The sequence below is a fragment of the Mercurialis annua genome, linkage group LG8 (assembly GCF_937616625.2).
Source record: "Mercurialis annua linkage group LG8, ddMerAnnu1.2, whole genome shotgun sequence".
NCBI classification, from domain to species: domain Eukaryota; kingdom Viridiplantae; phylum Streptophyta; class Magnoliopsida; order Malpighiales; family Euphorbiaceae; genus Mercurialis; species Mercurialis annua.
The window spans coordinates 41,439,983-41,462,688 of record NC_065577.1 but is presented as its reverse complement, the minus strand read 5'-3'; the positions used below and the strand labels follow the sequence as shown (position 1 = coordinate 41,462,688).

Below are 22,706 nucleotides of genomic sequence, written 5' to 3'. Positions count from 1 at the left end.
TGTACGATATTGAAGTATCCGCAACCTACAGATCATGTTCTTGTAAGTGACAACAAATTGTTCTTGTTGGTTTTTGTTAAAGATCCCATTTTATTTGTCTTTGCTCTGTCTTGCCTTATTCTCCTCATGATTATCATCATCACTTTGTTCTGTTTTGCTCTATTTTGCTGTTGTTAACTATATTAAAATTCCGGCTGCCAAAGAATACAAAAAAAACTTTAAAATTCCGAACTTTCACGTTTTTAACAATTTAAGCACGACATTTAAAACGTTACGGCCCACATCATATGCTTTTTTAATTTGGCATTGCAAAGTCCGATCTTATTTTCCGGCTGTTCTAAGGTTATGTGGCCAATTGGAAGAGAAAATAAACGTGGCGCAGTGCAAAACGACATCGTGTTCAATTAGAAACTATCAAATGAAAACGACGTTCTTAACAAAACGATTTTGTTTTTTTTCACTAGCAAAGCTATCAAAAAGTACTGGTTTACAGCTGTGCTCCTAAAATTTGAGCGTTGATCGAAATTTGCCAAAGAGTAGAAGGTAAAACGCCTTGGGGCTGGAAAAGATTTTAATGCTATTGGAGATAATAGCTTGAAAAGCTATATGTATAACAAACTGAAAGTAGCTAAATTGATCAAAACTAAATTACCTATAATTTTTAAAATTAAAATGTATTAAACCGATAAAGATATAAAGAATAATTAGAAAAAGTAAATAAAATGAAAAATATTCAGCTAATTCGTTAGTTCGGAAAACCTTTAATTAGTGATGTTTTTGTAATATTCAAATTGTGCTTTTTTATTAACACCTACTTTATGACTTTATGTTATTTTTGTCCCTAAAAAAACTCATATATATATATGGTTATTAGCTAAAATGGTTCGAAATCTTTGTATTTTGTATCAAAATGGTACACGTTCTTTATCTAATGTGTCATTTGATGTGAAAACAAAAAAACATTCTTGCTCCGGTCGTCACGTCATTATAACTGATCATAACCAAATAATAGAAATTATGATATTAAAAAGATACAAAATAAAGACGGGTACCGTTTTGATACAAAGTATAAGGTTTGGTATAGACATACGGAACTAAACTAATGATGGAGCATTTAAAAGGGAAAAATAACTAAACTTGTATAGAAGCCATTTATAAATTAATTAATAAGTTAAAATGGTAAATTTAACTAGACAATAATAAAAAAAAAACATTCCCCATTACTTTTACTAATTTAATATGGCCCCCAAATGCTTTAAGATTTTACAACTAAATCGATAAAAACTAAATTGTCTCTAATTTTTTATTTATTTTTACAAATAGATACTCAAAATTGCAATATGACCCTCACATATTTTGAGAGATCAAAATAAAATTTTAAAAATAAAAAATTATATCGATAATTTTAAAAATGTTCAATTAAATCCAAATTAAATTAATTTAATAAAATTATTCATTTTAAGTTAGATCATATAATCATTACAGCCTTAAGAATCACGCTACAAAATTATAAACATGTATTTTTGTGTTGCTAAATTATAATATAAAATAAATATTTATATAATATAATCTCTTGAAAGACAAAAAACATTGTTATATATGAATAGAAAAATATTTAATTGCATTTTATATTTGCAATAAATTAATAAAATTTAAATTAACGAGTTTTGCACCTAAAATGAAACTAGTATTTAATTATATATGAAGAGAAAGGCCTGGCAAAACCCTCAAGTTATTGGTATCTGCGGCAACTCATAGTCTCATAAGAAGGCCATGAAGAAGCTCCTCAGCGCAACCGGAGACGCAGCTGCCGGAGACGTACCTATAGACGTTATTTGTAGCATACTATCGTATCTCCCCGTCAAGTCGGTACTACGTTTCAAATGCGTATCAAAATCATGGTGCTCTCTAATCAATGATTCTCACTTTAAAAAATCACATATCCCTCAATCACATGATCAGGTATTTATTTTCCGAAGTTCGGACAAGTATTATAGTTTCTATGCTGGACTCTTTATTGATGTAATAGTTTCAGGAGCATCTAAGCCAATGGAATCACTCTTCACTCGTATCCCTAATCCACACATATGCAGTGGCACGAAATTATTGGCGGCTTGTGATGGCTTGTTACTCGTGAGAAATTGTGATGATGACCACTTAACTTTATTGAACCCTTTGACTAGAGAGCATCGTAATCTGCAGGATGTTAGATATGATTTTCCGTCGTCAGGGTGCAGTTCTTTCTACGACTTGGGTTATGATTCGTCAACGGATGACTACAAGGTATTTCTCCGACAGTCATTTGCTCTCTCTGAAAAGCCGCCGAGGGAGATCAGAGGAGAGATTAATATTCTCTCTGTGAAAACAAATTGTTGGCGGATGGTTAAATATTTTGATGGATATGACGGCAAGAATGCCGTAAATCTAAATGGATCTCTGAATTGGGCACTAATGCACTATTGTTCACCAGAAGAAGATGAGTTTTCGACCGCCAAGATTGTTTCATTTTCTCTAGCAAACGAGACGATAACAGAGATGAAACTTCCTTGTTATTACAGTCAAGGACGGAGATAGGGAGGGGTTGGCAGTGGCACTTGCCCCTCCAAACAATCCAAATTATCCAAATTATATTTAGTCTAGTGATAGAAAATTATAAGAATAATATCTTTTTACACAACTTCAATACAATAAAACTCATATGCATATATAAATTTAGGTAATACAATTTTTTTAATCTAATTAATTATTTATTTAATTAAAAAGTCAACTAAGTCTCACTCTTATTAATATATGAGAAGAACACGTGTAGAACTACACGACTAATATTTAATTTTTTTATATTGAATTAGACTTTATTATTTTTATTAATAAAATTAAATTTATTTTTTATTTTTTTATAATAGAAAGGAGGAAACGCTTGTGGGAGAAATTGAACTTACGATCTAACAATTTGGTGCACAATGCTTATAAATTTAAGTTGGCCAAATGCCGTAAAAAGGCCAGACCTTTTACAAAAGTTTCACAAAGGTCCTGACCTTTCAATTTTGTCGATTTTGGACAAAAATTGATTATTTGGTTTCACAAAAGTCCTGACCTTTCAATTTTGTCGATTTTGGCCAAAAATGGATTATTTGGTTTTACAAAAGTCTTGACCTTTCAATATATGTGCATGCCACATAGGCGTCACATAGGCAAATTGAAATCAAATTGAAAGTTGGCCACAATTGAAACCAAATAATCTATTTTTGGTCAAAATCGACAAAATTAAAAGGTCGGGACTTTTGTGAAACTTTTATGAAAGGTTTGGCCTTTTTACGACATTTGGCCTAAATTTAAGTTATAAATTATTAATAAATTTTTAATTTTCTATGATAATTTTTAAATGAAAACTATAATTTTTTTGCCCCTCCAAAAGAAAATCCTAGCTTCGTCCCTGATTACAGTGAGTTGCTATGGCTGAATTTGGGTGTTTTGCAAGGTTGTCTTTGTTTAACAGTGGTCGAAGACATGACTAACTCGCTCACCATCTGGTTAATGAAAGAATTCAGAGCGACAAGCTCGTGGACTAAGGTTATTACCATACCACGACTAGGTGTTAAATGTGTCGGTTGTGCAACTCTATTGCCAGTTAATCATATGAACAGAACAGTTTTCCTACTTAGAAGATGGGATGGTGTTGCCCTGTTGATTCTGAATGATTTAGAGGCAGAAGATCAAGACTATAAAATTGTTTACAGTACCCGTTTCCCAGTGCAAGAGCTGTGCCATCTACTTACATTTTCATGGAATTTTATTTCACCAAATTAAATTTTTAACTTATTATTATTTCCTTTGCTAGATATCTTATATATTTTTTGGGTACAAGGCTTATGATTTTGTTGTTGAAGTTCTTTACAAATTTACTTTACAACTTGTGACGGTAATCATTATTAGAACTTGGGAAAATGGAATCTTAGATTGTTTGTTTGTTATATATGCTTGAAAATCCTTCCAATTCGAAACCCTTCAACTCATTATTGAATTCTATGGCACGAGTAGAATTGCATTGATAATTAAAAATGATCACATCAGGTTCTTCCTCTTCGTCCCTGCTAATCCGAAGGTAAATGCCTCGGAACCGGCAGAGCTAACTACTGCCAAATTCTAGGAGGAGCCAAGTTTTTGGCTTGAGCATTTTCTCCCATAAAAATGAACGGAACAACTCTAGCTACGGGTGATGAGGAGTTGTTGCTCGGGAAAAAGCTCGAGTGATGAGAGGTTCTTTCGATGTGGGGAATGCTTCATGTACATAAGCTTTCGAACATTATAAGTTAATTGTATACAGAAGATGTTTTAGATTTGAAAAGGTGAAAGAACATTTAAATTATGCAAATATATATATGACTAAACTAATGATGAACAGAATTAAGCAGGTTTTCTCAGAAGAAGATGCAGCTAATATGGCGAGAAGAAATGAAGCCAGCCCGTCTAACACGACTACTAATGCTGGAATTTGGAATAATATCTGGAAATTATCGATCCAGCGTAAGCTATAATCGTTTAAAACGGACCAATCCATGACTGGTGGCTTCTCATTAGAAAACGCTTAACCTGCAGAATCAAGGAACGACTAAGAGTTTCACGGCAGAATGAGAAGCATTGAGAAATATCAGATATCGGAATCTTGTAAAGGTACTAACTGCGTGTTCAAGTATTGACAATCAAGATAAGCACTCGTTTACGAGTTCATGGTCAATGGTAGCCTCAAAGAATGGTTAAATCCATCTTTATAATTGTGAAACTGCACTAGTTCATTGTGATATCAAGCCAAGCAATGTTCTTCTTGACAAAAATATGACTGCTCGAATTGGCGATTTCGGGCTGGTGAAATTCCTTGAAATCAATATATAATTGTTGTGAAAAAATTGTTTTTAATTTTGTCCTATTCTTAATTTGTCCTTTTGTGTTATTTCAAAACAACATAAATTCCACATGGGAAGTATAGAGCTTAAATAATGAATTTATAAGGGTTTATGCAATATAGGCTCATAAGTGTGTTGAGGGGGAAGCAATGGGCTTGCGCCCCCCCCCCCACCTCTCCGGAGTAGGCTTGTGGGTTGGGTTTCGGGATGAAAGTCAAGTGGGCTTGATTAATCTTTTTGCTACCCGGTTTTATTATTATTTATTATTAATTAAATAATAATTATAGCCTTATGTGAGAAGACCCTATTTTAGCATGTGTAAAATTATTTTTGGTTGAGGCCTAAAAATCCGGTAACAAACTTTGACTAAACTTTATTTCCTTCAGTTTAATTAAAAACGTTTTATTTAAAAACCACGTTTGATTACCGCTCCTCCACTAAGATTTTCGGTTTTGTTTAACTTAACCAATTTTATGTCTACATTCATTTACTTGATAATTAAGTTTGATTTTAAACTTTAAATCGTGGCTTGCTGGATTAGGGGAGATACTCGATTCGTATCAAATATTTAATATTGCTTCTCATGCTTCCAGTTATATAACTGAAGAGCTTATTGTATCCTGGGAGATATCGCAAATAATACGAAATATTTCTTAAGGGCAGTGACATCACGCCTCAAGCAATAATCAATAACACTCTGTTTTTTTACAACAATAATAACTCTTAACTAAAAAAATTATAAATTGAGAGATCACCACTTTTGTAAATATATTATTCTTTGACTCCCTTAATTTTGTTTTTATGTATAAATGTATTGATAAGAATAAATGTAAATTACACCACTAAATAAGAAAATTTTAATTGTAAAATATATAGGGTGGGCATGGACCAGGTTAACCGTTATTTGTAAACCGGTATATAATATTATGGTTTTTAAAAATTAAAAACTTAAATTTACAGTTTGAAATGGTTAATCATTTAACCGGTTAACCAATTAGAATGATTTGAATTTGTAGTTTTGCGGTTTTTAACTATATAACTATAAAAAAAATAAAAAAAAATAAATTTAATAGAATCAATTGTAGGTGTACTCTAATAGAAACTACAATTCTATTCCATTTTTTTTTAACAAATAATGATCCTTACCCTTTTTTTAAGTTACTAGTGATGCTTCTAAATTACATTTTACAAATAATAAGTTAGCCAATATTTATATTTTAACATTTAAATTATAATTTGTTTTACAATAAACAGGTATATTGATGTATAAATTATTATAGTGATATAAAATAGAAAAATATTTAATTGCGTTTTACATTTACAATAAATTAATAAAATTTAAATAAACGAGTTTCGCACAAAGTGAAACTAGTATATACATAAAGCGGATATTAAACTCTGTAGATCACTGAACTTTCCTCAAATTACAGAAAGGTCACTAAAAAAACTTTTGTTACAAAATGGTCATTGAACTATACTTTTTATTACAAAGAGGTCCAGCCATCTAAAACGTTGCGTTTTAAGGAAAAACGCAACATTTTTGCTTATGTGGCAAGCCAAAATTACAAAAAGGAACATAGTTCAGTGACCTTTTTGTAATAAGAGGTATTATCCAGTGATATTTTTGTAATTCACAAAAAGTTTAGTGTTGTTTTTGTAACAACATAAACATTTTTGTAGTAAAAGGTATAGTTCAATGACCATTTTGTAACAAAAGTTTTTTTAGTGATCTTTCTGTAATTTGAGTAAAGTCTAATGATCTACAGAGTTTAATATCCTACATAAAGCTCTGGCAAAACCCTCAAATATTTGGTATCTGCGGCAACACATGAGAAGAAGGCAATGACAAAACTCCCCAGTGCAGCCGTCGCAGCCGCCGCCTCAGAAGTACCAATAGACGTTATTTGTGGTATACTATCGTATCTTCCTGTCAAGTCGGTACTACGTTTTAGATGCATAGCAAAATCATGGTACTCTCTAATCAATGGTTCTCACTTTAAAAAATCGCATCTCCTTCAATCACATGATCAGGTATTGATTCTCAGAAATCCGGACAATTATTATAGTTTTGATTATGTAATTTCAGGAGAATCTACTCAAATGGAATCACTCTTCACCCGTATTCCTGCTTCACCTATATGCTATGGCACGAAATTATTGGCGGCTTGTGATGGCTTGTTACTCGTGAGGATGACCTGTTAACTCTATTGAACCCTTTGACCGGACAATGTCGTAATCTGCAGGATGTTAAATATATATGATTTTCCATCGTCACGGGGCAGTTCTTATTACGACTTGGGTTATGATTCATCAACAGATGACTACAAGATACTTCTCCAACGGACATTTTCTCTCTCTGAAAAGATGCCGCACGAGATCAGAAAAGAGATTAATATTCTTTCAGTGAAAACAAATTGTTGGCGGATGGTTAAATATTTCAGGGTATATCCCCAAAAGAATGCGGTAAATCTAAACGGATCTCTGAATTGGGCATCACCAAAAGAAGATGAGTTTTGGATAGCCAAGATTGTTTCATTTTCTCTAGCAAACGAGACGGTAACAGAGATGAAACTTCCTTGTTATTACAATAATTTTCTATTGGGTGTTTTCCAAGGATGTCTTTGTTTAACTGTAGTGCACGGACATTGGACTAGTTCGTTCACCGTCTGGTTAATGAAAGAATTCGGAGTGACAAGCTCGTGGACTAAGGTTATTACCTTACCACAAATAGGTGTCGGTGGTTCAACTCTAGTTACTCTATTGCCAGTTAATCATATGATGAACAAAATAGTTTTCCTACTTGACAGATGGGATGGTGTTCGCCTGTTGATTCTGGACGATTTAGAGACAGAAGAATATATAATTGTTAAGCTTACCAATTTCCCAAGGAAATATCATCCAGTTCCATTTTCAAGGAGTTTAATTTCACCAAATTAAATTTCCAACTTATTATTTGCTTTATGGATTAAAATTCTTGTTTGGTTATTCTATTTTTCGTAATTATTACTTCAGTTGATTTTATGGTTATATTATCTATAATTGTTTAGTTCATTTTATTTTTGTAATGTGTGTTTTATTACAGTAATATGTGTATTTTTAATTAGAATGATATTTGCTTTTTTGCGCCAAATTCCAAAGGCAAAATGAAAACTGTCAAGAAACATGGCGGAGTTACAGCAGAGGAGGGATTGGTGTTTTACAGCGGATCATTCAAGCCGCTTTTCAGTGATGAAGACTCGGGTTATGGTCGTTCTAGTCAATTACCCTCATGTTAAGGTCTGATCTTTTTTTTTCTGGTTAAAGGCTTATGATTTTGCTGTAGAAGTTCTAGTTTTAGTGAGAGGAAATTTTTAACTTATGACTGGAATCATAAGTAAACAGCAATACCTTATGTTTTTGATTGATTTTTATCCATTAGACAGTAAAGTTTAAAATCTGATGGGTTTCTCAATCATGCGTGTATGTTGCTGCCAAAAATTCATAGATTAAAAGATTAGAAGGTTTGTTTTCATATAAAATTCTGAACTTTCGCGTTTTTAACAAAAGCACAATGCTTAAAACGTTACAGCTCACACCATATGTTTTCTTAATTTAACAAAAGCACAATGTTGGGGTGGAACAGCAATGTTCGATATGCGTTTTAGTTCATATTTTGAGAGTGTAACTGCTGCTGTTACCATGAATACATTTAAGGAATTCTCGGTGTCTCGGGCTACCATCGAATCGGATGCATTGAAGGTGATTAACGCGGTTCGTGATGATAAGCAGGCCTTGTCAAATTTGATTATTGCTGATAAAAAGATTAGAAGAGATTGATTTTGAGAAGGGAGAAAGTAAAGAGGTGAAAAATCTTGGAAATGAAGCTTTATTTTTGGGATTTAAGTCTTTTTACTTGGCTCATGAATCGAAGAGAATCGAGATTTAAGTCGAATAACATATACTTTACTGATAAATTTCAATATAATCGTCAAATCGATAAAAGATTAGATTATTTCTTCTTCTAATTTTTAATTTCTAAAGTCTTATCTTATTTACTGTGTAAACTTAACATTATTATAAAGTTCTAGTTAGAAAGTTTAAAACTTATTGATGGTATATGTCTTCTAATTCCTATTTGTATTAGAACTCTATTAATGAAGTATTTGGGATAACTTTATTATCATAGGCCAATTAGGATGTGGATGATTTTCGCTTTATTGCGCCAAATTCCAAAGGGAAAATGAATGATGTTTGCTAAGATTTGATCGGTTCTTCATTAGGTGTTTACATCGAAGCTGTTTTTTAAAACATTACAACCCACATCATATATTTTCTTAATTTGGAATTAGTCGGATCTTATTTTCCGGCTGTTCGAAGGTCATGTGGCCAATTGGAGGAGAAAATGACTATGGCACCATGCTAAACGACATCGTGTTCAATTAAAAACTATCAAATGAAAACGACATTCTTAACAAAACGATTTTATTTTTTTTCACTAGCAAAGCTATCAATAAAACGATTTTTTTTTCACCGTTGTGCTCCTAAAATTTGAGCGTCGATCGAAAATTTCCAAAGAATAGAAGATAAAACGCTTTGGGTCTAGAAGAGATTTTACTGCTAGTGGAAATAATAGCTAAGAAGAGGCATATGTATAACAAACTAGTAGTTAAATTAATCAAAACCAAATGCCTATGATTTAAAAAAATTAAAATTTAACCGATCAAATAACTCGATTAATTTAGTTAAACCGATAAAAATATAAAGAATTATTAGAAAGATAAATAAAATGAAAAATATTCAGTTAAAATAAAATAAAAAAACATGTCTTAAACGAATAGAATCTACTATTTAATCGTGTCACAGACGAATTAATCTGTTTATGATCCAAACCTGTTTAATTTCATGTCGTATAAACGGGTCATCACTTTTGTTAATAACTTTTTGACTCAATTTTATTTTTGTATGTCAATTTATTGATAAAAAAATAAGTGTAAATAATTCCATTTAATTACGTAATACAGTAGTAGAGCCTCTTCCTCGTCATCGTTGCTAAGCCATTCATAACAAGGATTAAGCTCCGGAGAGCTAATTCCGGCCGGTGGAGATAACTCCGGCCGAAATCATTGACAAGGTATTGGTTCATATATCGCCATTCATGAACATTTAGATTCGTATAACTAAATTAGGTTAAATTTGTGAATTCAATCACTAAACAAATCAATTGTTATTATTCTTGACGATCGGTTCCGTTTATTAATACCTAATCGTCATTGATAAACAAAAAACTTCCCCAATTTAATTTTTTCAAAAATTTAAAACCCTGCAAATTTGTTCAATTTCGTTAAATTAGAGATAAATTAGGGTTTCTTTGCAAAATTAGTGATATCTTATTCATCTGTAACAGATTTTCCCTTTTCATTCAGATGATGAAGATGGTGCCAAATTGGTCAGGTTTAGATAGCGATCTTTTATCAGAAATAGCTGATCGAATATGCCTGCGAGATTTTATCATTTTCGGCAGGGTATGCAGGTCATGGCGATCAGTTGCTTCGCCGGAGAATTTCACCAAATCGACCAAAGTTCCGTGGCTTTTGCTTGATCAAGAATATGATGATCATGGCCCGCGTAAGTTTTTCAACCTTTCCGAAGATGTAATTTACAATATCAACCTACCAAAACAACCTCGTGAAATTCGATCATCTATCAGCGATATAGAGCATTTGAATCCTCGTAGGAAGTTTTTTCTCAATTCTAAAATCAGGGAAAAAATTTATTTTTTGTGTTCGAAAGGATGGTTTTTGATAGTTGATAGTAAAACACAACTAAGTCTTTTGAATCCTTTCTCTCTCACAAGAATTGATCTGCCGCATCCTTTCCCTCTCTCAAAAGATTATCCGATTGATAAAAGTAATACCGTCATCGAGCCTTATATTATGAATTTCGCCTTATCCTCCAGTCCAAGTTCGTCATCAGATTTTACAGCCATGATTATATACCGTTTAAATGAAAAGGACAGGGCAAGATTAGCATTTTGGAAAAATGGAGATCACGGCTGGACTGATATAGACTTGATGTTCTCTTCAGATTTTGTCGATATGACTTACCACAATGGTCGATATTATGCTGCTTACCTTATCGATCTTCAAAACGATGCTGCTCATCCTATTGATTATCGATACGGATACGTCATTCATGAGATTGACATTCGAAACTCTTCATCTGTTTCGATACGCACCAAGTCATTTACGAATCCCTCTTTGAAGAATTTTTTTCGATTTCCATTTTGGATAGTGGGATCATCTCGAGTGCTGATGATGGTCATTTGGATATCGAAGTCTGCTTGGGAGATAAGAACTGGCCGGCAGGTTTATTTGCGCAATATTTATTCTCATGTCTCACCTATTATAGTTGAAGAGGTTGATTTTGAGAAGGGAGAAAGTAAAGAAGTGAAAGATTTGGGAGGTGGAGCTTTATTTTTGGGATTTAAGTCTTCTTACTTGGCTAATGTTTTGAAAGACTCGAGATTTAAGTCGAATCACGTTTACTTTGCCGATAACTTTCAAGGTAATTGGGAGTATGACAAACAAGGTGTTGGTGTTTACAATATAATATCGACTAAGCCGCTTTTTAGTAAGGGAGATCGTGGTTTTGGTTGTTCTAGTCAATGGATTGAACCAAGACCGTGACCTTTAGTAGAGTAGATTATTTCTTCTTCTAAGTTCTAGGTCTTAACTTATTTATTGTGTAAACTTGACAGTATTGGTGTTGTTTGTTAGTTATTGATCTTTATTATTTCTGGTTTTGAAGTTCTGCTTCATAAGGTTAGTTCTGCTTTATGACTAGATAGAGAAAGGCCATAACTTCTAAGTTATTTCATAAGTAAAACTTTGAAAAACTCGGGGTTTAGATTGTTATTTTAAGCTTGAAAACTAGATGAACAAAGCGTGGAAAATGATTGTTTTTTTGGTTTATTTTTATATTAGACAGTAAATTTTAAAATCTGATGGGTTGCTGCCAAAGAATACAAAAAATTTGCTGCTGGTATGGAGATAGCAGTTATGAACAGCTAATTACTGCCGAAATCTGGGAGGAGACTAGCCTTTAGCTCGAGCGTTTTCGCCCATAGAAAATCATGAAACAGCTCGAGCTACCGTCGAGTTGTGCTCGGGGGAAAGGCTTGATTGGCAAGCCTTTTTTGAGGTGGAGACTCATAGCTTGGTAACTGAACTTGCTTGGAATAATCAGATTGTTTGGTAATTGAACTTGCTTGGAATAATCTGAAACAATAAATAAACGTTTTTCTTCTTCAAGAATAGTATTGTGGCTATGAACTAGGAGCGTGCAATTCGCATATAACTAATTTTTTGATCATATATGTATACATATACATATATACATATACATATATACATATACATATACATATATATATATATATATATATATATATATATATATATATATATATACATATACATATATATATATATATATATACATATACATATATATATATATATATATACATATATATATATATATATATATATATATATATATATATATATATATATATATATATATATATATGTACCGGTAAAATTAAATATTTTACCTTTTAAACTGAATCAGTAGAATTAATTAAACTAATAGAACCCGAATAAACGGAATACTTAAATTTTAAAAATATAAAACCAAACCCATAGAATAAGTTATTTCTAAGAAAACTTCTAATTAATTTGATATTTGATTATAAATAACATAAATCAATATACTTATAATGAATTAATCAATTATAATTAGATGGGTCACGTTACAAGCCACATACGTAACATGTAATGCGAAACTAGTTTTTTTATAATGTTCAATTTTATTATTTTATTTAGTTTTAAAAAGTAGGAAATACAAAAAAAAATGTAGAAGAATTAAAATTCAGAAGAGTTTTTTTGTTTGAATTCAAATTCAGAAGAGTTTGATAGATAGAAAAATAGATATTAGTCGTGACTAGAAGAATTGTTAGAAAGTAAAAACTCTTCTAAACATGACTCTTGCTACAGTTTATTTGGCTTTGGATGCACTGCAAATTTAACATGAATTGAGAAATACGAGCGTATCACCAAGATTTTCTTTCATAATGAAGAAGATGGTACCCAATTGGTCCGACCTTGATAGCGATCTTTTATCTGAAATAGCTGATCGAATAAGTTGTCTGCGGGATTTTATCATCTTTGGCGTGGTATGCAAGTCATGGCGATCAGTTGCTTCCCCGGAGAAACTCAATAAATTGACCAAAGTTCCGTGGCTTTTGCTTGATAAAGATGATGATGATCACAACCCCCGTAAGTTTCTCAGCCTTTCGAATGATGTAATTTACAGAATCAGTCTTCCAAAACCTCGTGAGAATCGATTTAATCTTGGGAATTATATGTTTCATTCTGGTATAAAAGAAAACCAATATATTTTATCTTCAAAAGGATGGTATTTGATGGTGGAGGATAATTTTCAATTAAGTCTTTTGAATCCTTTCTCGCTCTCAAGAATTGATCTTCCACATTGTTTCCCTTCTCCTCATATTAGAAAATTTTATCTGCGATATTCTGAAATCTTTGATTTCGCTTTATCCTTCGGTCCAAGTGCCACTTCAGAATTTACAATCATGATTGTTTACTTTATACGTAGCGCGTTTGAGGCAAAATTAGTTTTTTGGAAAAATGGAGATCGCGAGTGGACTAACTTAGATCTCAAAATGAAAACAATTAATGCCAAAATCACATATCACAATGGCCGATTCTATATTCCTCATGTTGATTTTCTAAAAGGATTTGTTGTTCATGAAATTGACATTCGAAATTCTAAATCTGTTTCAATAAGCAGCAAGTCAATTACCAATCCCGATCCGTCTTTGCTTCCTAATCGATTTTGGATAGTTGAATCATCTCGAGTGCTCATGATGGTCTATCAGAGATTGAATTCTGAGTCAAGAGATGGCCGTGGGTATATTATCGGCGATCGTTATTGTCATGTTTCACATTTATATTTTGTAGTTCAAGAGATTGATTTTGAGAAAGGAGAACTCAAAGAGGTGAGTGATTTAGGAGATGAAGCTATATTTTTGGGATGTTACTCTTCTTTTTTGGTTGATGTATCGAATGAATCGAGGTTTAAATCCAATCACATTTACTTTGCTGAAAACTTTCGAGGCACTTGGACGTATCACAATAGAGGTGTTGGTGTTTACAGCATGATCGATGGATCATCGAAACCGCTTTTCAGCGAGGCAAACAATGGTTATTGTTGTTCTAGTCAATGGATCGAACCAAGACCTTGACCTTTAGTAGGGTGCATTGTTTCTTTTTCTAAGTTCTGAGGTAGTTTTTTATTTATTGTGCAAAAATAACATTATTGGTGTTGTTTGTTAGTTATTTATCTTAAATATTTATGGGTAAAGGCTTCTGATATTGATATTGAAGTTGTCTTTACAAAGTTAGTTTTAGTTAGAGAAAGTCTACAATTCATAAGTAAAGAATTAAAAAATGGGATGTTGGATTGTTTTTTGATTGATTTTTATTTATTAGATCATAAAATTTAAACTGATGGGTTTCTCGAAACGTTGCTGCAAAAGTATATAAATATATTTACATTTATAGATAAAAAAGAATACCTGTTTACATTTATAGTCTGTCACTTTATGCCTTTTAGAGCCACATATTTGTTGTTCTTTTCTGTTGATTTGTATTCATTACTATGAAAAATCTACTAATTCTGAGTGTTGATGCTTCTTACAAATTGTTGTGAGTGTTGATGTTCGTAATTTGCCAAAGAAATCGAAATCCTTCTACTCTTTATTGAGTTCTATGGCGAGAAATAGTTATATAAATTTAATTCACAACGTAAAATTATGAACAATCTACTAATTTATCCAACCTAAAGTCGTGCCATGCTCTTCCTCAGAGTCACTGCTAACCTGAAGGTACAGTCGATCCTCTGATAATGAATACACATAGTGGATTAAAAATTTATTAATTATTAGAATTATTAATTTACTGAATATTTTATAAGACGTAATATTGAAATTGGTTCCTTAAAATTTGATTAATTATTAGAATTATTAATTTATTGAGTATTAATTATTAGAGGATCGACTGTAATACGCCTTTGAGCTGGAAAAGATTGACAACCTAGCAATTAAATGTTAGATCATATAAACTGATTTAGAATTTTATACCAGCTTTTACAAGCTATCAAAAGGAAAAATAACCGTCTTTTGTTATCAGACAAATTTCCCTTTGTTTCACTACAATCACCAATAAACCAGTTGGTGTGTGTGAAAACATCAATGGCGAACTAACGGAAAATAGAAATTATCCATACGAAACGGACACGAAAAATGAATATTTTTCTAGAGGAATGACAAGAAATGTAGGAGAAACGTGTAAATAACAAAAATATGACGATAGGGATATATATTTAAAATTTTAAAAAATTATATACTAATATTTATTTATATATTTATGGATTAAATCATTTAAGTATATTTTAAAATCAAATTTATGACAAATAATAAATAATCAATAAATTTTATAATTGAAATTAGCTAAAAGTTTATAAACATTTTAAAACTCAACACAACCCAACAAATATAAGAAAATAAAATTTATTGTAGGTAGCTTGAATACTTGAACTTTTAGGTAATTAATTAAAATGTTGTTACTAGGTATTTTTTTAAGTTTGGGTTAATTGCAAAAATAGTCATGAACTTTAACGTGTTTTATAATAACACGGAATTTAAAAACACTAAAATATGGTGTCCACAATAACGATTTTCAATAAAAAAATAGTTTGGTGTTTTGGTTTGTCAAAAAATGAAAATTGATAACCGATTTTGTCAAGTTTTAAAGTTCGTGTTATAATTATAAAAACGGTAAATTTTGTGATCTCTTATTCATCTGTATTTGTATTTGTATTTATATGTAGCTAATAAGTTTTCTCTTTCTCGTTCAGACTTTAGCTTTACTTGCGAAATTATGGAGTTTCGCAACTAAAGTGAAACTAGTTTGTCTACATGTACAAAGGCAAAGCCCTCAAGTTATTAGTATCTGCGGCAACTCATTAAAAGAAGGCCATGAAGAAGCTCCTCAGCGCAGCTGCCGATGCCGGAGACGTACCGATAGACGTGATTTGTAGCATACTATCGTATCTCCCCGTCAAGTCGGTACTACGTTTCAGATGCGTATCAAAATCATGGTACTCTCTAATCAATGATTCTCACTTTAAAAAATCACATCTCCTTCATTCACATGATCAGGTTTTTGTTCTCCGAAGTCCGGACAAGTATTATAGTTTCTATGATGGAACCTTTTTTGATGATATAGTTTCAGGAGAATCTACAATGGGATCACTCTTCACCCCTATTCCTGCTCCACCTATATGCAATGGCACGAAATTACTGGCGACTTGTGATGGCTTGTTACTCGTGAGAAACCGTGATGATGACCAGTTAACTTTATTGAACCCTTTGACTGGACAGCGTCGTATCTGCAGGATGTTAAATATGATTGTTTGTCGTCACCGGGCAGTTCTTATTACGACTTGGGTTATGATTCGTCAGCGGATGACTATAAGGTACTTCTCCGACGGACATTTTTTATCTCTATAAAGCCGCCGCGCGCGATCAGAAAAGAGATTAATATTCTTTCTCTGAAAACAGATTGTTGGCGGAAGGTTAAATATTTCAGGGTATGTGACCCCGACAAGAATGCCGTAAATCTAAATTGATCTCTGAATTGGGCACAGCTGCACATTTGTTCACCAGGAGAAGATGGGTTTTCGACAGCCAAGATTGTTTCATTTTCTCTAGCAAATTAACGAGACGATAACAGAGATGAAACTTCCTTGTTATTACAATGGTTTGCTATGGCGGAATTTGGGTGTTTTGCAAGGATGTCTTTGTTTAACAGTCGTCGAAAATATGACTCGCTCGCTCACCATCTGGTTAATGAAAGAATTCGGAGCGACAAACTCGTGGACTAAGGTTATTACCTTGCCACAAATAGGAGTCAGTGGTTCAACTCTATTGCCAGTTAATCATATGAACAAAACAGTTATCCTTGACAAATGGGTTGGTGTTGACCTGTTGATTCTGAATGATTTAGAGGCAGAAGACTATAAAATTGTTAAGATATCCAATTTCCATACGAAAAATCATCTAGTTACATTTTCAAGGAGCTTAATTTCACCAAATTAAATTTCCAACTTATTATTTGCTTTGAGGATTATAATTATTGTATGTTTATTCTATTCGTAATTATTTCTTCAGTTTATTTTATAGTAATATTATCTACAATTGTTTAGTTCGTTTTGACTTTTTTAATGCAAGTTTTAATTACAATAATATGTGTATTATAATGAGGATGCATGATTTTCGCTATTTTGCGCCAAATTCCAAAGGCAAAATGAATGATGTTTGCTGAGATTTGATCGATTGTTTATTAGGCTAACTTTATTCCTCTACGTAATGGCAGCGTTACAGCGAAGGAGGTGTTGGTGTTTACAGTATGATGAGAAATATTTATATGAACCTAGTTCATGATGTAGAATTATGAACAATCTATTGATTTCCCCAACGTAACACGATCGATCATGTCATGCTTTTCCTCGTCATCACTGCTAACATGAAGGTAAAATACATTGGAGCTGGATGAGATTCTCAACCTAGCCATTCAAGTAGTAGCCAAATGATTTTGAATTTTATTCCAGCTTGCACAAGCCATCAAAATTTACTTGTGAACATAGAGGTTACATGGCAATCTTCGCTTAGGCATGTAGAACTAAACTAACTACTAATGATGCAGCATTTGAAAAGGAAAAAATAACAAAATCTTTTGTTATCAGACAAATTTCCCTTTGTTTGACTTCAATAACCTATAAACCAGCTGAGTGAATACAACAATGGCAAACAGTGGCGGACCTAGACACGAAATTTTAAGGGGGCCAATTTATGACTAAATTAATATTATTTTTATCCTATTTTAAAAATCTTATTTTGTCTTATAAAAATATTGAGAATACATTTGTTATGATGTTTTTGTTTTTTATTTTGTCTTTATTAATAGTCTTAAATTTGTTTTTAAAAACTTATTTTAAATTTATAAAAGAAGGTTAAGAAATAAAATTTATGTAAAATTATTTTAAAAATTAAAAAAATAAAACTTTTAAGACAGAGAAAAACATTATATTTTATAAAATAAAATATTAATTTCTTTTTTAAATAATGTATAATATTATACTATTATTGTATATAAATAAAATGCAAAGTTAATATATAAATTAAATAAAAGAACAAAATTAGAATTAAAATTGAACGTTAAAAGAGCCCAGAAATACAGAATGTATATTAGAGGCAATAATAAGCAGTGAAACTTAGTATTAGTGATCCAGTATTAATTTTGTAACTCTCCAAAATAATTGATCGTTAAAATTATACCCAATTTGTCAAAATTTTGTTTGAGGTGGCCATGGCCACCCCAGGTCCCAAGGACGGTCCGTCCCTGATGGCAAACTAAGTAGCATGGAAACTGAAAACAAAAACGATTTAAAATGGATACGGGAAAATGCTACTTTTTTCAAAGTAAGAACATGTAAATAATAGAGTAAAAATTACTCCCAAGTCTTTTATATATGTCATAATTAGAATTTTTATCTTTCTTATTTGAAAATCAAATTTATTATCGCTAACATTTTTGTCCTTTCTTTCGGTTTTGGTGGGGTCAACTAAGTCAAAAGTTTTAATTAAAAAAATTTAAAGCTCACTTTAGCTCAATTTAAAGCTCACTTTGTCCTTATTACTATTACTTATACACTCTTTACCCTATTGTCATTAAAAAAAATACAATTACTATCAACTCATTCTAAACCCAGGGAACGGAAATTGCAGGAAAAAAACTCTTCATTGGAGCAGGTAAAGATTCAACCGCCGGTGAAGATAAGGTACACTGCTTCTTTGATCGGACATTTGAATCTGTTTTGTTCTGGGAAATTAATGTCACTAAATTAGGTTAAATATTATCCAAAGTAATTTTATTTTTCACGACAAAAACCCTAACAAATTTCTTCAATTTCGCTGAATCAGAGACAAATTAGGATTTATATGCAAGACTAGTGATCACTTATTCATCTGTATATATATTTGGATGCAGCTACTTAGTTTTCTCTTTTTGTTTCAGACGTTAAAGAGTAGAATCGCCTAGCTTTTATTTCATAATGGAGAAGACAATGTCGAGTTGGTCAGACTTAGATTGCGATCTTTTACTCGAAATAGCTGGTCGAATAAGTTGTCTGCGGGACTTTATCGTCTTTGGCGCGGTATGCAGGTCATGGCGATCAGTTGCTTCCCCGGAGAAATTCAATAAATCTACTAAAGTTCCGTGGCTTTTGCTTGATCAAGTAGATGGTGATCGCAGCCCCCGTAAGTTTTTCAACCTTTCGAAAGATGTAATTTACAGTATCAGTCTTCCAAAACCTAGTGAGAACCGATTTCATCTTGGGAATTTTATGCTCCGTTCTAATATTAAGGAAAAACGATATCTTTTATCTTCAAGAGGATGGTATTTGATGGTGGAGGATATTTTACAATTAAATCTTTTGAATCCTTTCTCGCTCTCAAGAATTGATCTGCCACATTGTGTTGGAAAATTCAATCTGCCACATTCTAATATCATCGATTTCGCTTTATCCTCTAGTCCAAGTGTCACTTCAGAATTTATAATCATGATTGTTTACTTTTCACGTAGTGCGGGACTGGCAAGATTAGTTTTTTGGAAAAGTGGGGATCGCGAGTGGACTGACATAGATCTCAAATTGGAAACAATTAATGTGAAAATTACATATCACAATGGCCGATTCTATATTCCTTATGTTGTTTATCCTCCAAAAGGATTTGTTGTTCATGAAATTAACATTCGAAATTATGAATCTGTTTCAATAAGCAGCAAATCATTTACCGATTCCTATTCGTCTATTTGTGATCCATTTTGGATTTTTGAATCATCTCGAGCGTTGATGATTTCTTATTGGAGATTGAATTATGAGTCAATATATGGTTTTGCGACTATCATCCGCGATCTTAATTCTTATAATCCACATTTACATTTTGTAGTTCAAGAGATTGATTTTGAAAAAGGAGAATTTAGAAAGGTGAGTGATTTAGGAGATGAAGCTATATTTTTGGGATGTTATTCTTCTTTCTTAGTTAATGTATCCAATGAATCAAGATTTAAATCCAATCACATTTACTTTGCTAAAAACTTTCAAAACACTTGGAGGCATCGCAATGGAGGTGTTGGTGTTGGTGTTTACAGCATGACCGATGGATCATCGGAGCCGCTTTTTAGTGAGGTGGACACTGGTTATCGTTGTTCTAGTGAATGGATTGAACCAAGACTCTAACCTTTAGTAGGCAGGTAGATTGTTTCTTTGTCTAAGTTTTAAGGTATTTTTTTATTTATTGAGCAAAAATAAAAGTACTGGTGCTGTTTGCTAGTTATTTATCTTAAATATTGATAGGTAAAGGCTTATGGTATTGATATTGATATTGAAGTTGTTCTTTACAAAGTAAGTTCTAATTTATGACTTAAATCATAAGTAGAGCGTTGAAAAATGGGGTGTTGGATTGTTTTTTAATTTAAGCTTGAAATCTAGAAACAGTAGCAACTCATTTTTTCGGTTGATTTTTATTGGCTTAATCACCAAAAAAACCCCGATTTTTTAGTCTCTTTTTAGTTACACCTTGACGTTGCAATTTTGTTTATATCACCCTAATTCGCACATTTCGTTTCCACTTACACCCTAAAAAACTAAATTAATTTTTTTCACTAGAAAAAAATATCAATTTGATCCTTCATTTTTAATTTATTTTTTGAAAAGTATTTAATATACTAAAAGTGAAGAATCAAATTGATATTCTACACAAAAAATGAAAGATCCAATTGGCTTTTTTTTTCTAGTGAAAAAGGGTCAATGTATATAGTATATTATTTAATATAGAATTATATATGTAATAAATATCTCTTAATATCGTTCTAAAAATCAAAAAGTCATGTAATTCAATCATTAGTCATTGATATACGGAAATCGGATCTTCCTCAAAAGATTTTGTCCGATCTACTATCAAAGTAAATAATATTTTCTATGTTCAAAAGTGTTAGGGAATTAGTTACCTTGACGGCCAAGTCTTGACAGTAAGAGTTATATGAGAAATCTAATTAAGTTTCCTGTATTAGAATTCCTCTTCTATTAGGAGCTGCCTTATATAAATTGTATTAGATGCAATCTAATAAGTTTTCTCTATTACGTTAAACTTATAAGTAGAATAACCTAACTGCTTTTTCATAATGACGAAGACGGTGTCGAATTGGTCAGATCTGGACAGTGATCTTTTATCCGAAATAGTTGATCGAATAAGTTGTCTGCGGGACTTTATCATCTTTGGCGCCGTATGCAAGTCATGGCGATCTGTTGCTTCCCCGGAAAATTTCAACAAATCGACTAAAGTTCCGTGGCTTTTGCTTGATCAAAATCAAGACCGTCACTGCCCCCGTAAGTTTTTCGACCTTTCTAAAGATGCAGTTTACAACCTACCAAAGCGGCTATATAAATTTCAAGTATCCTACACAGATAAAAGGAACTTTCGTTTGCCTTCTATTTTTCAGAGATGTAATTATTTTATGTGTTCAAAAGGATGGTATTTAATAGTTGAGTATGAAACACAATTAAGTCTTCAAAATCCTTTTTTGCTTTCAAGAATTGATCTGCCACGTCCTTCTCATCTCTTAAAATATTGTATTAATTATTATAATTTCATCCTGAATATCGCCTTATCTTCTAGTCCAAGTTCCTCATCAGATTTTACGACATTGATTCTCTACCTTTTAAATGGAACGAACAGTGCAAGATTAGCATTCTGGAAAAATGGAGATCGCGACTGGACTGAAATACACCTGATACTTTCTTTAAATCTCCTCGAGTTGCCATACCACATTGACCTGAGACTTTCTTTTAATCCCGTCGAGTTGACACACCACAATGGTCGATACTATGCTGCTCATCTTAATGATGGTGAAAATGGATATGTTGTTCATGAAATTGACATTCGAAATTCTTCATTTGTTTCAAAACGCACTAAGTCATTTACCAATATCTCTATGAATCCTTATAACCGATCTCCATTTTGGATAGTTGGATCATCTCGGGGGCTGATGATAATCGTTTGGAGATTGAAATTTGATGGGGAGATGAGAAGTGGCAGTAGTGAAATTATTTCGGGCGATATTTATTCTAATATCTTAGAGTTTATAGTCCAAGAGGTCGATTTTGAGAAGGGAGAAAGTAAAGAGGTGAAGGATATGGGAGATGAAGCTTTATTTTTGGGATTGAATTCTTCCTTCTTTGCGGATGTGTCAAAAGAAGCGAAATTTAAGTCAAATCACATATACTTTGCCGATAGCTTTAAACTATCTTCGTATCACCGGAGAGGTGTTGGTGTTTACAGCATGATGGATAGATCCTGTAAGCCGCTTTTCATCGAGGCAGACTATGATTACCATTGTTCTAGCCAATGGTTCGAGCCAAGACTCTGACCGTGACGCTGAGTAAGTTTAAGTTTCGTTCGTATTTAATGTGCAAACTTAACACTTTGCAAGTTTTATATTTTTTTTTATATATTTTGGGTAAAGGCCTATGAATTTGATGTTGAAGTTTTTCTTTACAAAGTTAGTTGTAGTGAGAGGACCTGTGACTGGATTGTCTGTTACTTTATGCATGAATATTAGA

The 22,706-nt window shown here is 32.2% G+C and overlaps 6 protein-coding genes across 7 annotated transcripts; all 6 read left to right on the top strand.

Moving 5' to 3' along the window:
* The first annotated feature begins 1,773 nt into the window (after positions 1 to 1,773).
* On the top strand, positions 1,774 to 2,574 carry LOC126662101 (F-box protein CPR1-like). The gene has a single exon (XM_050355989.1). It carries the CDS (start codon positions 1,774 to 1,776, stop codon positions 2,572 to 2,574), a length of 801 nt encoding a protein of 266 aa, XP_050211946.1.
* A 4,169-nt stretch (positions 2,575 to 6,743) lies between these two features.
* On the top strand, positions 6,744 to 7,838 carry LOC126660798 (F-box protein CPR1-like). Its single transcript, XM_056104194.1, has 2 exons — positions 6,744 to 6,871; positions 7,145 to 7,838. Exons 1-2 carry the CDS (start codon positions 6,744 to 6,746, stop codon positions 7,836 to 7,838), a joined length of 822 nt encoding a protein of 273 aa, XP_055960169.1.
* A 2,008-nt stretch (positions 7,839 to 9,846) lies between these two features.
* Positions 9,847 to 11,686, top strand: LOC126660794 (uncharacterized). 2 transcript variants are annotated; one of them, XM_050354471.2, is made up of 2 exons: positions 9,847 to 10,011; positions 10,285 to 11,686. In XM_050354471.2, the coding sequence occupies exon 2, from the start codon at positions 10,304 to 10,306 to the stop codon at positions 11,564 to 11,566; it is 1,263 nt and encodes a 420-aa protein (XP_050210428.1). In that variant the 5' UTR covers positions 9,847 to 10,011; positions 10,285 to 10,303; the 3' UTR covers positions 11,567 to 11,686. The 2 variants fall into 2 exon arrangements, with proteins under 2 accessions (XP_050210428.1, XP_050210427.1); XM_050354470.2 differs by having other exon boundaries at positions 9,849 to 10,011; positions 10,304 to 11,686.
* Positions 10,416 to 17,146, top strand: LOC126660799 (putative F-box protein At3g24700). Its single transcript, XM_050354477.2, has 3 exons — positions 10,416 to 10,505; positions 15,882 to 16,502; positions 16,588 to 17,146. The coding sequence occupies exons 2-3, from the start codon at positions 16,003 to 16,005 to the stop codon at positions 16,604 to 16,606; spliced, it is 519 nt and encodes a 172-aa protein (XP_050210434.1). The 5' UTR covers positions 10,416 to 10,505; positions 15,882 to 16,002; the 3' UTR covers positions 16,607 to 17,146.
* On the top strand, positions 12,647 to 14,388 carry LOC126660795 (probable F-box protein At1g44080). Its single transcript, XM_050354473.2, has one exon. The coding sequence runs from the start codon at positions 13,015 to 13,017 to the stop codon at positions 14,206 to 14,208; it is 1,194 nt and encodes a 397-aa protein (XP_050210430.1). The 5' UTR covers positions 12,647 to 13,014; the 3' UTR covers positions 14,209 to 14,388.
* Positions 17,147 to 18,772: 1,626 nt separating the features above from the next.
* Positions 18,773 to 20,401, top strand: LOC126660796 (putative F-box protein At3g25750). The gene is made up of 2 exons (XM_050354474.2): positions 18,773 to 18,866; positions 19,103 to 20,401. Exon 2 carries the CDS (start codon positions 19,140 to 19,142, stop codon positions 20,322 to 20,324), a length of 1,185 nt encoding a protein of 394 aa, XP_050210431.1. The 5' UTR covers positions 18,773 to 18,866; positions 19,103 to 19,139; the 3' UTR covers positions 20,325 to 20,401.
* The last annotated feature ends 2,305 nt before the right edge of the window (positions 20,402 to 22,706 follow it).

What these genes read in the sequence shown, in the direction of transcription:
- LOC126662101 (XM_050355989.1), top strand. Translation starts at nt 1,774, where the DNA reads ATGAAGAAGCTCCTCAGCGCAACCGGAGACGCAGCTGCCGGAGACGTA.
- LOC126660798 (XM_056104194.1), top strand. Translation starts at nt 6,744, where the DNA reads ATGACAAAACTCCCCAGTGCAGCCGTCGCAGCCGCCGCCTCAGAAGTA. An exon ending in AGATGCATAGCAAAATCATG is followed by an intron (nt 6,872 to 7,144) that starts GTACTCTCTAAT and finishes CGTAATCTGCAG; the next exon opens with GATGTTAAATATATATGATT.
- LOC126660794 (XM_050354471.2), top strand. Translation starts at nt 10,304, where the DNA reads ATGATGAAGATGGTGCCAAATTGGTCAGGTTTAGATAGCGATCTTTTA.
- LOC126660795 (XM_050354473.2), top strand. Translation starts at nt 13,015, where the DNA reads ATGAAGAAGATGGTACCCAATTGGTCCGACCTTGATAGCGATCTTTTA.
- LOC126660799 (XM_050354477.2), top strand. Translation starts at nt 16,003, where the DNA reads ATGAAGAAGCTCCTCAGCGCAGCTGCCGATGCCGGAGACGTACCGATA.
- LOC126660796 (XM_050354474.2), top strand. Translation starts at nt 19,140, where the DNA reads ATGGAGAAGACAATGTCGAGTTGGTCAGACTTAGATTGCGATCTTTTA.